Genomic DNA, 14,988 nt, shown 5'->3' with positions numbered 1-14,988 from the left:
TGTTCAACCAAACCCTCCCTTTTTTCACAGCCTGTCATTTTTCTGTTTGTGGTCAGCCCTGAGGAGAAGCTATAATTTCTTTACACTGGCAATTTCCTTGCTGACAATGTCAGGGTTATGATTTCATTCCAAGGTAAAGCTGGCTGGGAGGCAAAAAGTTTAGTCAAATAGAGAAGAAATTTTTGTGTTTGGTTATACTTCATTTGTCTAAACTCTGAACACAGTGGCATAAAATGACTCTTTTTAAAAGACTACAGTGGAAGTCATTGAACTTGACAGTCACCATACCTGAAGTAACTGCTGTGTTTTGCCCATACTGGTGTAGGATAGACTGCAATCACTGCAGAGTGGCAAACGTGGAGGTTTTAATGACACCTACTATATATCAATTTTACCTTCATGACTAGTGAGAAAATGAGCAAAAGAAACCTGCCACTTGATACCATTATATATGTGTGTTTCAGATCCAAGCTGTACATGGCTGACCTTGAGTCTGGATTGCATTACCTGCTCAGGGTAGAGCTTGCTACACACAAGACACTTGAGGGAGCTGAGCTAAAGACCTTCAAGGATTTTGTTACCATCTCTGCCAAGGTATACACTTCTAGTCTTTGATTATTTGTAAGAATACAGTGACTCTAACATAAAATTTATGATCTCTCCAAATGCCTTTCAGAATGTTTAAATGTACACTTCCTCACTAGCTTAAAAAGTAGTTTTGTGGGTTTCTTTAAATGTAATTTTGAAGTTATCATAGTGGCATTCTGACATACTTAACAGGGTTGAAATGCATTTTAATTTAACCTTAGAGGGCTTGAAATTAAATAAAGCTTAAGTAGTCTGCAGCATATTGAAGAACCACTGTAAATATAGTCCATTTATCAGATTTTCAGGATAAGTAGCTATTGTAACTGAGTGGGATTAAAAAAACCCTTTGTTTTTCAATCTTGCCTTTAGGATTTTGTTAATGCATACTTGACAAATGGTGCTCTATTTAGAAATGGTAGCAACTTCTGGCGACATTTTGAATATAATTGAGGTATTGAATGTCATTAATTATTTCAAACTAATTGAGGTATTGAATATAATTGAATATTTAAAAAATAAAGATGCTCATGTATCACATTGGATTGAAGGGACAATATGTGTTGTATAATGGCATATAACTTGAAAGAAACCCTGAAGTAATTTATCTCTATAATGTCAACTAACTCAAATGGCCAGTATCACTTTATATTTACTTACTGAGCAGCTAACACTTTATTTTAAAATAAAGAGGGTGAATCAAAAGCTATTTATGGGACTAATAAGGCCTGTGTGAACTATCCCAAATATCTGGATTTATCTGAAAATCAGACAGACATTTTCTTGTCCCCACCCCCCTTCCCTCTCCTGTAGCCATCAGAGGTCAGAAATCTCTAGCTGGCCTCATTTCTTTAAGAAAGTGTAGTGGTAATCTTTCCATCATATTATCCCTAAAACATCCTCTGCTCTTCCTGATGGCTCCTGGCCAGCTGATGTCATTTGCTTCCCTGGCTATTAGAGCATAAATGGAGAATGCTCTCTTTTAGTTGCACACTCATCTCCAGACTGTTGTTACACAAGAGGGGACTCTGCTGTCCTTTATCTGCATTTTCCTGGCATGTAACACTTCCCCTGTAGGTCTCATCCATGATTCCCTGGTGTTTCCAGGAAGAAACTTTTTATAGTGTCCTCTTGTGTAACAGCATTTGTAGTGATAAATTCAAAGTCACTGAGGTCTCCGATTCCTTACTTGGAGAATTTTTGCTGTTGTAGTATTAAGTTTTCTTGGCAATCAGTACAAAGTGCATTGTGTTTTGGATCCTCAGTGAGATCAATACCTACTCCAGACACAGTGCAACTATTGTTTTTGAGATGCCAATGCATGATATTCTGGGGCTCCTCTGGGAGTAAATGTACCTATAGTACACAGTCAGTTCAGAGGTGTGCTGATTTTTCACAGGCTCTCAAAGAGTTGTCTTTGAACCCAAACAATACACAGGGGTTCTTGGGTTAAATACAATGCAGACAATTAACAAAAGGGAGTTTCTGCCTGTTAAGAGTTACAGGTAGCCAGGAAGCAGTCAGGAGTTAGAGATGCTATCAATATCTGGACAATGGCTGCAGAATCACCAGCATAGTATAGCATGTTCAGTCGTGGATGCCTTTGTGTATTTAATGCAGCAGACACGGACTTTATTTCCCCATCTGTTGAAATGATGCTCCCTCTGGAAGAGTACTTAGAGGATGGGATGCATACTCTGGCTAATTTTGTAGTAATTGCAACCATCATTACAGCAAAATATAATTTCTAATGTAAAATAGTGGCATTGCCACTGATTTGCAGTTCCTCCCACTCATCTGCCAGATAGTGACTTCTTGTATCTGCAAGTTAAGGAAGTCACTGTTGCCCAATTGCTTTGGAAATCACTGTTACACATAGGAAGAAGAAAATGCTCTTCCAGGTAATCAGCTTTGACACTAGGAGAAATCTGAACAAAAAGTTTAGAACTCAATTTTGTGATCTTCTAAGAGTGAGAAGGATTTTAGCCTCTGACTCACCTGGGTCTTATTCTCCTTTCTGAGCTATACCCTGAGCTGAATTACCTTAATGAAAAAGTGGATGGAATGTCTTGAAAGTTCTTTGTACCATTTCTTCCTGCTGTTGAAGAGCTTCGTTTTACTGGTTAATATTTTGTGCCTGTAAACTTGTAAGCAACAGTTAGTGTGAGATGGCTTTTTATGGAAAGCAGAAGGATTAATTAATTTGCTCATAACAAAAAGCCAAAACTGAAGCATTATAAAGACAGGAAGGCTACATTTAAGTACAGATAAAAGTGTCTAGCTGATAGTGAAATCTGTGCTTTAAAATATGGGTATTTTCTTCCTTTTTAAAATTTTTTTCTTTTATTTTGTGTGTCCCCTCAGCTTTTTCCTGGCCGTCAGCCTGTGGTAAAGTTGTTAGAGACCTTGCAAGAGTGGCTGGTGAGCCTTCCATTAGACAAAATCCCCTATGATGCTATCCTGGATCTGGTCAACAACAAAATGCGGGTAAGCTGATGCTAGTTTCCAGCATAAAATACAGCATTAGTAAAGGATAAGATTCTATATAAATCTAAGACATCCCTTACTGATGGGGCCTCAGTCATAATGGAGTTATAAGAAGGTTAAAATGAAAATAAAGTGAACTCATTACCAGGGGGGAAAAAAAAATCTGCATGAAGGAATTGAAATGGGCAAGTGGAAATGCACAATCCTGCCTCAGTTTTGTAATGAGCAAGCACTTGCTAACACACACGTGTTCCTTAATGCCAGCTTCAGATGATGCAAGATTGCCAGTGGATACCTTTTGAGTTGCCTTTTCTTGCCTGCTATCAGCAAGATTCTCTTGAAGATCCCAGTTTAAGCGATGGGAAATTTAGCCATTGTTCCTGGAGAGTTTCCCCAAATATTCTTTCATTCCCTTGGTGGAAATCTTCCTCACTGTGGTAATGCAAAGCCCTGTGATAGGGCTATCTTTGTACAGAAGTTAACGTGAGGTCTTTCTTCCCATGAGATGGGACTGCTGTCTGCAAGTTGGAAACCACCTCTGTGTTGAAGGGAGCAGAGAGATAAGTCTCAGAAACTAAAATCTTGCACTGGATTTTAGGTACAAGGATTAAGTAGTGGGTTTGTTTTAAGAAGTACTAATGAATTTTACATCTTAGCCACTGGAAATCATGTCAGTCTGGGTGAATAACATGGAATTTTTAATGTGCCCAGGGAAACTGCAGCTCTCAGAGTTTACAGCAGTGTTTGTGTGTTGTGTTCATACCCTGCTTTAAAAATACTGCACAAGTTAAGCGACTTAACTTCCGTCAGACTAATTAGGCATTTGTGATGTGCTTTTTAGTAGGTTGGACATCAGTGACTGTACATCATGTGTCGTGTAATGTGTTTGCAAGAGGGATGAGTTTTGTAATGGTGCATCAAAAAGTATCTCAGACTTAAAGATTGAGTTTAAAATTTGTTTGCCTTAAGCACGAATTCATTAGCCACAAGTGCAGAGAGAGTCATTTGCTACTCTTTGTCCTTGGATCACCTCCATTTCAAGGCAGGATCAGCTGTCACTGCTGTTATATTTGGTGGTGAATTTTGGGCTGCCTATATCTTAAATACTTGATTTCTTTCAGATTTCTGGGATATTTCTCACTAAGAAAATCCAGTGGGTCGGATGTCAGGGCAGCAGACCAGAGCTGAGAGGTTATACCTGCTCCCTTTGGAAGTTGTTCCACACCCTTACTGTTCAAGCTGCACTGCAACCAAAAGCTTTGATAAATACAGGTAAACAGCAGCTGAGGGACAAGACAAATATGTATAGCAGTTCTACTATGCCATAGAAAAAAGTAACAGATGAGAGCCAATTTTTGTGTGTATAAATACTCAACTAATATAATACACTGCTGGGGGAGAGTGTCGAGGCTTAGCTTTCGGGTTTGTACCAGCAGAGGTCAGAGCATAGCTTTACTGCAGCAGGAAGACTTGGAAAGCAAAAGCTGTCAGCTTATCCTTGCTTAGAAACGTGATAAATAAATGTGTGGCCCTAAAGATAGGAGCAATAAAACAGAAAAAGGAGAGACTTTCAAACAGAGAATTTTCTAAGTACCTTGAAAGGGATGAAAATTGTTTAGGTTACTTGAGGTTGCTACTAATTTAATTTGAGAAGAATGAGATTTAACAGTACAGTTTTGTAGCTATAAAAGATGTACAACCATTAGCCAGTCCTTCTGTAATGATAGTGCTTAAATACTGAATGTTATGACTGGGTTGGGTTTTTTTTTCCCAGCTGATGTCCATTAATCTGTGCAGTGATACACTGCTTTGCATGCACTCTGTAAAATTGCTGGTTTTTAACTTGCAGCATCTTGTGAAGCAGTGTGTTAATATTCTGGTGATGGTTCATATTTAAGAAACATGCTGGGTATCTAATCTATTTTCCTTGAACAATGGAAATAAAATACTGGCTTTTAGATGTTTTTGTTTTCACCAAGACAGTGCTTAATTTGCTTGTAGTTCTATTTAGTTTTCATTTAAAGCCCTTTGACTGTCTTTTCCAAGGAATGTAAATATTCTTACATCATCCTGCTAGATGGACTGCTAGTAGATCATCAAACCTGGAAATTTGCAGTTTGTCAGTTGTTGTGGTTGTATGTTAAAAAAAAAAAAAAGCACAAGAAAACCCACACACACCAAAACAAAACAAAATGAAACAAAACAAAACAAAACTCAACAAAACCCTACCATTGAATAATTTCCAATTATGGATACATAAATCCAGCATTATTTGGAATCACAGTGAAAACCTTTCCATTCTTCATATTGAATCTCCTGAAGAATAGTTGTTTTTTGGGGTGTTTTTAGTTTTTTTTTTTTTTTCTGGATAGCTAGCTATCCTGTTGTTGATTTTTGTTTTGTCCTGTTTTGTTTGTTATTCATGGCACAGGAGGTTGGTTGAGTCCCTTTCATTTAGTGCTTGTGAGTTTGGACTGTTCTGCACTGGGTGATGATATATCAGCTGTTCACCAGGATCACGCAGAAGTTAAATGTCTCCTTTTGTCCCAGCTGCTAAATTCTAATGAAATGTAAAAAATAGTCTTAATGTTTAACTATGCAAAATTGCATCTTCGATTCCTCCCATGTTTCAGGCACGAGCTGTAGTCGGTCTGAAGTTAAAAATACATTGCAGGACCTGAAAACTCTTTGGCACACTTAACCATCGCTTTAAATCGGGACAGATATGTGATGATCACTTCTTATGGTGAAAGAATTGGGTCAGTCTGAGACTGTCGGATTATGTCTTGGGAGGTTTTCCTCTCCTTATTGCTTGTTTAAATCCCATCTACTAAAAAGCATGATGCACTCCCTAATCCTTCCCACCACAGGTAGGGTTTTATGGTTCTTGTCCACTTTAAAGATTAGGGTTACCCTGAATTGCAGTAGTTTGGGAGGAAAGAGAAAAGGAGGATTACACGATGATACATGGCAGATGTTAATAGAAGATTCATCTCTGGGCTGATAAAAGAAAAACAAACAAAATGAGCCATTTTGCAATTGTTTGTTTTTCTTTTGAGAGCAGCTGTATTTTTCTTGGTAGTTTCCTCTCCATGCAGAGCCTGACAGTCAGTGTGACCTTGCTGTGGTTTTCTTGGTAGGCTGTTTTTTATCGGTTTATATTTGCCACCTTGCGGTGTTGAACAGTGAAATTTGAACCTGCAAGCCTAAGTGAATCCAAAGGAACTCTGAAGAGAACTGCTCACATCTGGGGATGTATGAAATCAATGTGGAAATCTACTCCTGAGCATGCTTAATTATATGAAATGTGGGTTAAAGTAGTAGGATCTATTGGTGTGTACAAAAAAATGATCTGGATTCTTTTTAATCTGTTGCTGAATTTGCAAGACTTCCCCACAAAATGAATTTTCATGGGTGAGACATTACACAGGAGAGCAGATCTAATTAAATTTGTGTATGAATTGCTATATCTTCATAAAGAGATTATTTGCTGCTGGTTACTTTTGTTGTTTTTGCTGTTGTTGTTTGGGGTTTTTTTCTCTCAATAGCTATTTTGGGACATGTGGTAAAACTGTTTTGCCCAAAATTCATTGCAACTTTCCAAAGTTATTTTTTCAGCCTTTCTTTAAATACTGTATTTTAATCTCCTTTAATCTCATTGCTTTTATTTATATATGCCCATTCAATCACAGATATTGTATGTCTGAGCAGAGATTGTTTGCTTTTGAGGATTTTTTTTTTTGCCTTCAGAGACTTTTTTTTCCTGCTACTACGTTTAAGAATATAATGTTGCTGTTCTACATAAAGATGCTTATGACAGTCTTCTTGCATTTCTTAGATGCATAACAAGTGATGGTTTTGAACAGGCTTCATTGATGTGGTGGGTTGAAATTACCCCCCAACTAATTTGGAGAAAATTACCCCCAAAATAAAAACTGCCAGACTTAACTCAATTTGGGATGGAAGCAAATGAAGCTATATTTACAAGCAAACTAAAATCTAGAAATATGAAGTGCAACGAATATGTACAAAATACACATATGTACAATATATATATGTACAATATACATATATTTACAATTTATAAACAACACAGAAACTTCTCACACCCCCCTGGACGGATCCAGGGAACCTGTTCACCTCCTCCCCCACTCCCTCCCTCTTTCCCATTACCTCACCCAGTAGTCAAAACAGAGATATCCTGGCAAGGACACAAGAAGAGAGAGAGAGAAGTTGTGAGCAAAGGTGACAGAAGAAGAAAAGAGAGAGAAAGAGTTGTTTATGCCTCTGCTCTATTAGCAATCCAATGAATTATGTAGGCCTTATCATTGTTTTCCTTTTGCAACCAATAGTAATTTATTTTCAGTCTTTGCAGTCAGGGACTAGGCTAAAGCCCCCCCCCCTTCAAACTGTAACAATGGAGGATTATTTTTTTCCCCCAAACATTGCCTGCATAGGGGATGTATGGCTCCTGAACTGTTTGTTATTCACTACCAGAACAGGGCAGTGAGCAAAGCACTGTAACCCTTTACTACAGAACCTACAAACCCTGCATTGTAAATTACTCCTGGTCGAGGTGTTCAGCTGCAGGAGTGGGTAATTTTGATCAATCTGCATCATAAAATGTGTTTCATTTGACAAGGGTAACATATAGTACATTTGTAAATACATTTTGGTATAATTTACAAGGTCAATTAAGCATGAATCAAAAAACCTGTGAGACAGAGATGAAGCCATTAGGATTTCAAACGAGTTGTATCAGGTTTTCAAGCCACTTAGGGATGCAGGGACTACCTCCTGTCACAAGAAAGACCCAGGATAGAATTCTCCATCTGTAAAGCCCTTAGAGTCACAAAATCACAATTTAGCTTCCTGCTGAATAAAACAATGATTCTTCTGCATTATCTTTATGGTAGGAGTATGAATGTGACAGAATAATGTGTTTGGTTTTATTTTTAGGGGGAATTCCTGAGTTATTCTTGAAAGTTCAGATGTTGCTAAGTAGCTATTATGTGTGTGCATTAAGTGCCTGCCAAAAAAGCCATGGAGTTAATAACTGTAATGAGATTCTGGTATTCTGTAATGCCTCAGAGTTCTGGAGGAACAAGCAGGAACAACCCAGGCACCTTGGGAAATACCAGTGGGTTTTGACTCTTGGCTTTTCAGTAGCAAGGTCACTGTAACTTTAGTGCCAGAGCATAAATGGAATGGTAAATATGTGAGATAAATTATCATTTAGTTACTGGCCAAGATATGGGACCAAGTCTCTTACTTCCAGAAGAACTGAGTGGAGTGGAGGCAGCGTGGGCTGTGCATGTTGGAACAGTTTCAAAATGTACTCTGATAATGGGCTCCTGGGAAAAAAAAAGTTAATGTCTGGTTTTTCATTTAGCTGGGTTCGTTCCCCCCTCCAATTGTAAGACATCATTTGAGAGGAGAAATTTCACTGAGAAGAAGACTTGACCCTTAATTTGTATTTTAATTTGTTGTTCAGGGTGACTCTGAATGCAGTTGTGTGTACATTGGTATGAGTAGCTACTTTGCCTTGTGAGCAACACCATCACTCACCTGGCATTGTTTGACCTTAGTGTGTTTGAAATAATTCCCTTGTAGTTGTGTCTGATATTGCAGACAGCCTTTCAAGCAGTATGTTTTGAATCGCACTGTTTCGGATCACTTCAAACTCTACATTATTTATGGCGAAACAATTTGGTTTCTAAATGTCTCACCTCAACTACCCAGGGATGAAATTATATATGGATTTTGTTGGGGAGGGGTTTTTCTTCTAAAAACTGTGTAAAGCTTTTAATCCCTCTGATGTCTTTATGACTTGCAGGGGTATAGGTCCTATATGCAGGCACATGGGCTATGCATATCTTTAAATCACACAAGTGTCTGGTTCCTTATCTCTGAAGTGGAGAGGTAAATTTGCATGAAACAAGAAGGCAGCAACATTTCCTTTCCCCTGTTCCACTTTTCCTCTTGTCCCATGGTTCACTTTATGTACATTAAAGTGCCTGTGTTGAAGCTTCATTTCTCCATACCTCTATCATCTCTCTTCCTAGGTCTAGAAGACAACCCCCAGGTAGTTCTTCAGATCATGCGGAGATACATTCACCACTTTTTTGGATGCCAGGCTTGTGCTCAGCATTTTGAGGAAATGGCCAAAGAGTCCATGGATTCTGTGAAAACCTGGGACAAGGCTGTTCTCTGGCTCTGGGAGAAGCACAACGTGGTGAATAACAGGCTTGCAGGTATGGAAGACCTTGCCCAGGAAGGCCCCCCAGAGGTGTGGGTGTCTGAAAGACAAGGCTGTGGCATTTGAGACAGCGTGGTTCATATCTGAACAGAAAGAGGTGCAAGTTAGGCTCTCTAATGTGAGTTTAAAACAGCAGTGACAGCTGTGGCAGCTTGACAGTCCTTTATTAAACTGACTTCAAAAGGTTAGCTTCACATTTACACTGGTGTACCATGGAAGGGACTTGTGTACAGAGCAAAACCCAGAGCATCCCGCTCGGCTCTGACTCCAAATAGCAGCACACTAACCTTTGCATGAGTGAGAAGTACACACTTAAGATACACTGTCCTCCAGAAATAGTTCCCTATCATGACACAGAATGAAAAATCATCCTCCTTCTCAGAGATAGTGTTTCTTTGGAGAGTTCACCTATTCCTTGATAGGACAGTCTTTCTGGAATGCAAATCAAAGCCTTTTCAGAAAGGAGCAAGTACAGTTCAGCTACTTATCATTGGATAAAAACCAATTCTTTTAAAACCTGTCTTCATTTTGTTCTGGAGGAAAATGATGATAATTGAACAGGAGACTTACCTCTGGATAAAGGAGCCTTGAACTATTAGCAGATCAGCAACTGAGTAAAATAAAATGACTATATGAAGAAAATCTTGTTGCCACTTGATTGCTGTGTTCTCAGTTGGACTGAAAGGACCCTTAAAATACTGGTTGTATTTAATCCCTTCTGTTATGGGGATATCAAGTAACTAAAGCACTAAAGAAAATTGGTTTCTCTTTGCACTTAATCCCTGTCTGCTGTTATGGATCTGTGTAATGTAGCATTAGTTACCATTTAAATATGCTATATTGTGTTTATATTATGATTCTGCTGAATTCCCAAGATCTATGAAGTATTAAATACTGTTGTGAGTATAAACCAGTTAGTCTTCTTCCTCCAAGGAGAAAAAAAAAAAAAGTAAATGATGAGATATTAAATAAAAACATCCCCTTGTGTTTGTTATTGCTGCCAGGTTGAACCCAGGGAAAGGTAGTGCTGTTGGCTTGGAGTTGCTAAGTAGTGGAGCAATGCACTTATTTAGAACATTAAGTTATTGGAAATCTCACATGGATATTGATTTAGATGATGCAACAGCCAGCTAAAATACCCTTTTAGTTAGAAGTATAAACACACTGGAATAAATAATAATGTTAAATTATGCTTTTTAAGTTTGCTAAAATTTCTCCTTGGGACAGTGACTTATTTTAAACCTTAAAAGCTGCCTGCGTATTGCTGGTAATAGATGTACCTCCAGTGAGAAATGGTGTTTGACTGGTCAATGAAAATGCCATGGCACAGCTTCCAAGAGTGGGTCATGAGATCTGCCCTATTTAATTCTTTCCTGTTGCTTCAGAATGTACAGAATTTAGAGTGGTCTTCCCTTTGGCAGGAAAATGAAGGATAGCAAAGTTTTCTGGGTATAATCTTACCACCAGACCTTCTGTTTATACTCTCTCTACTGAAACAAATTGATTCTGAGTGGTCTTTATTTAGGACAGCTGAAATGCAGACTTGCTCCCTTATAAATATCAAGCACACAAATATTTTTGAAGCATCCTTTGAATCCCTCAGCAATATTTGGCTCAAAATCATGGGGAACTTTCCTGCCTTTAGAAAGGATATGAATAATACAGTAAGAATCTGTATTTATTTCTGAAGTATTTTAAGCATCAATGTACTAGTAACAACCAACTGAATAAATCAGGTATAAATTTTTCTTCCTCAGCTGATCTTCATGGACATTTTAAAACTTTTGGGGTTTTTTTTTTAGAGCCAAATGCAGCACTGGCTACAGTGTTCAGCTTTTTGCCATCAGGCAGAGAGGTGGCCACAGCTATGAGCAAGTGAAAGGTTAAAATTTGGTGTAGTTCAAGGCAGCATCATATGTTTAAATGCTAAAAAGCAAACTGGAAAATACAGCTTAAATAGCAGAATGGCTTTTAAAGTATTGAAAATAATTCGCTTTAGTAATAGTGCAAGTTAGGAAGAAGCAGACTTAGGATGGAACAGCTCACAATGCAGAAACATGAAAATATCTGCAAGACTTTTGCCTTGAAAGTGCTTGCAGCAAACCAGGCTTTGGGATTAGAGAGTATTGAAAGAGAAAGAGTAGTTTGTTCTGAACCATCACTCACCTTAACCCCTGAAAGGCCCAGATGTTGCTTTCCTGCTTTCTAAACACACAGCAGTTGTAGTTATCTTTTTGTATTAGAGTTGGAATGCTGAGGGAAAAGGAAAATAATTGTGATTAGTGTTTGCCTGTTGAAAGAGGAAGCCATACTTGGGAACATCATTGATAGATCTGTAAGGAAGCTTAGGAATTTCTAATTTGTTCATGATTGTCTTCAGTTTAATACAAGCATTATGGTGCAGTTGGCTGGTTTTGCCAGCCTCACTATTTCTAAGTGAGAAATACTGTCTCTGGTTTACAGTGAAGTGTCTGATGTTCACCTTGCCCAGGTCATTCACTTCTGAGAGTTTGTTTCTTTGTTTTCTTTTTTATTTTTTTCTCTTCCCATTTAGGTGATTTGACTGAAGATCCAAAATTTCCCAAAGTTCAGTGGCCAACTCCAGACATTTGTCCTGCATGTCATGAAGAAATTAAAGGATTACACAGCTGGAATGAAGCCCAAGTCCTAGAGTTCATGAAGTATCACTACAGCAGTGAAAATATTCTGTATAAATACGCAGAAAGCCAGACTGACTCCAGTGAAACAGAACAGGGAGATACAAGGGAGGTGAAAGACAAAAGCCTACAGAAGAAACCAAGTGGCAACAGAGGAAATAAGATCCAGGATAAAGAGAACACACTCGATTCAGGATCGAAGGTGTTAGAGAAGCTCATAGCAAATCACGGACCTGTCAGAGAGAGCGGTAAAAGCGCAGCTGGATCAGCCAGCCTTAAAGAGACCAAGCAGGCTGTGTTCTTCTTGGGGATTGGCTTTTCCAACCTAGACATGAGTCTGTGTGTCATCCTCTATGTTGCATCCTCCTTGTTTTTAATGATCATGTACTTCTTTTTCCGCGTGAGGTCGAAGCGGTGGAAGGTGAAGTCTTATCGCTCGTCTGTGTAGAGGTCTAGACCAGAAACCAAGTTTTCATTGTACATGGCTGTTCAGTACCAGATACAGCTTTAATATTTATGATCAGGGATTTTATATGCAGTATTCCTTGTTTCAGAACCCTTCCTTCCCAAATCATTTCACAAGTGTTCTGGCTTGATAGGTGGAGCTCCCTGTAAGAACCCTCCTCTGACTGAGGCACACAGAGCTGTCCTACAGTGGCCCCTGAAGGAAGCACTGCATCTTTCAGTTAAGACCTTTTCCATGACTTACCACCTCCATCCTTTTACTCATTTTCAGAGTAAACATTGCATTATGCAATCAGCTGTGCCTGGGTGAGAAGGAAATTGGATATTGGTCTGTGTACTTCAGGTTTTGGTTTTTAATTTATCCAGAGCTGATTTTTACCTCCCAGAGTACTCAACAGCTTATGCTGTTACCTTGGCTGCTTCATTTGGAGAAGCAAGATTTCTGATGTTGTTTTTCCTTTTTTTTTTGCCTTTTTTTCCCCCAGAAAGTAAGAGTTCTATTCTGATTAAATCCATTCCAAACCTCTGTGACTTTCTGAAATATTATTTACACTGCATATGTAAAGGAGAGAGCATTACATGTTCAAATAAGTCTTCCATTCTCTTGTGTGTTCCAGCAAGAGAATGTGTGCACCAGGAGCTGTATGTCTCTACTAGGAGGAGAGTTTGGGGGCAGTTTGTATCTCTGAGCATCTCTTTTGTGTCATAAGCACCCTGATCCTGACTGCTGGTGCTGTCATCCAGTTTAGTAAGGTTTAGATGTGAGCAAGGACAGACTGGGGCCTGGTGCTCTACTTGCTTCTCTGTTGGATGCATTAGATAACTTGCCTCACTTGGTCATCAACCAGAAAATTATTGTTATCCAGATGGAAGCCAACTCTGATGAACTCTAGTAAAAGAAAACTGTGTTCAGTGAAGGACAGTGAGATTCTCAGTGTGCCAGAATAAATGGACAGATCTGGAAGTACCAAATTCCTTGGGACAATCCCAATATGATCCTACAATAATGATGTTTTTCTTGTGATGGTTACAATGCAGTAATTGTCTTCCTGTAAGGTGGAGTAAACACTTCACTTGGCCTTTCCAGTTCTGAGCTCACAGAGAGTATCACCTGCTTGTTGTGAAGTTGTCTGGGCAGTCCTGGTGAGAACAGTCTGTTTCTCCTGCCCTTCTGCTGGAGTGCTCCTCTCTTTGGGTCAAGAAGGGTTTAAGTGCTGGTTAAGTCCAAGAGCTGCCCTTCTGGGATGTGGCACCATTGGGACTATGACCATTGCCTTTATGGATCTCTCTGGGGTCCTGGCTGGCAGCAATTAGAAGCAGGCATGAAAACAGTTATAAAATTACCCTTTGGAATAAGAGTTCCATTCTGATGCTGGCTGGGGGAGATAATTCACATCCTGGATAGTGAAGGTTATAATCCTATCCAATGTAATTGAGCATGTTCTAGTTATCCATTACCTAATCTTTAGTTAATCCTAATAGGTTTTGGCCTCAATGTTTTCTTGTGGCAGTGAGTTCTACAGATTAATTATGTTATATAAAAAGGCTTTTCCTTTCAATTCTACATTTGCAACTTGTAATTTAATTGAGTGTTCACTAGCTCTCCTGGTAGGTGAGAAGGAGTAAATAGTCCCTGGCCAATTCATTGTATTGATACCATTAGTGTCTCCCCCTCTTATTTCCATCCCAAGCCCTTGCATAAAAAGTTTAAAGCCTAGCAGCAAGAGTGGTCTAAAAGCACAAAAACTCCATGGGGATATTTTTTTCATAATCCAATCCTATTTGTTCCCAGAAGTGATCATTTCTGACAAGAGTTTCTGGAGCTTCCACTTGGAGTAACAAAACTGAGCCTCAAAGATTTACTGTCCCTCGTTCCTTAAGTTTCTCACAATAAGACACACACAAAGGAATAACCTTGTGTGGTGGTTGTAAACATGTCAGAGGAGAAAGCCTCCCTTCACATGACACTGTCAGTCTGGTGTCCATGAAGGGGCAGTTTTGGTGGTTTTCTCAGACCTTCTTCACTGCTGTACACCCACAGTGGCCTCTTGCTCCACTGTGAGAACTTTGGCTCTGCTTTCTCTGTGAAGCTGGAGCCAGTTCCAGCCTTCTGCCATGTGCTTCCCCATGGAAGCTGCCAGTAGCACCTATGGGCAGCTGCTGCTGCCTGTGATCCAACAAGAAAACTCTTAATTTGAACATTAAATCTGTGACATAATTTTGTGCTTCTGAAGGACCCTCACTGTTCAAGGGTACTTGCACAAGGAGCCATCATGGGTCTGCTTAGGTATTTGTAAATCTCTGTGTTTATCTTTGTAGCACCAGGGATTGAATATTAAACAACTTGCAAATAACTTGTAAGTAATGGAGAATCAGTGGATAAGAGTGGTCCAGCCTGGCTTGTCAGTGTCTCTACCTCTGTGCTGGAATCCAGTGAGAGGAGAGTTGAGGCAAGCCCAGAATTTATAAATCTAGTTCTGAAAAAATCAGGTAACTTTAAAGTGACCTAATCTGTGGAGATGCTGATAGCAGGCA

At 39.1% G+C, this 14,988-nt stretch overlaps 1 protein-coding gene across 1 annotated transcript in view; it reads left to right on the top strand.

Annotated features, from left to right (window-relative positions):
- QSOX2 (quiescin sulfhydryl oxidase 2) overlaps positions 1-12,436 on the top strand; it is a 90,120-nt gene extending 77,684 nt beyond the window's left edge. The window contains exons 13-17 of the mRNA XM_054393243.1: positions 465-594; positions 2,950-3,072; positions 4,194-4,344; positions 9,138-9,326; positions 11,886-12,436. Coding sequence (XP_054249218.1) covers positions 465-594; positions 2,950-3,072; positions 4,194-4,344; positions 9,138-9,326; positions 11,886-12,436 — 1,144 coding nt within the window. The remainder of the gene's footprint in view (positions 1-464; positions 595-2,949; positions 3,073-4,193; positions 4,345-9,137; positions 9,327-11,885) is intronic.
- The last annotated feature ends 2,552 nt before the right edge of the window (positions 12,437-14,988 follow it).

This window comes from Indicator indicator, chromosome 28 (genome assembly GCF_027791375.1).
Source record: "Indicator indicator isolate 239-I01 chromosome 28, UM_Iind_1.1, whole genome shotgun sequence".
NCBI classification, from domain to species: domain Eukaryota; kingdom Metazoa; phylum Chordata; class Aves; order Piciformes; family Indicatoridae; genus Indicator; species Indicator indicator.
This window is presented reverse-complemented; position numbering and strand designations above follow the sequence as displayed.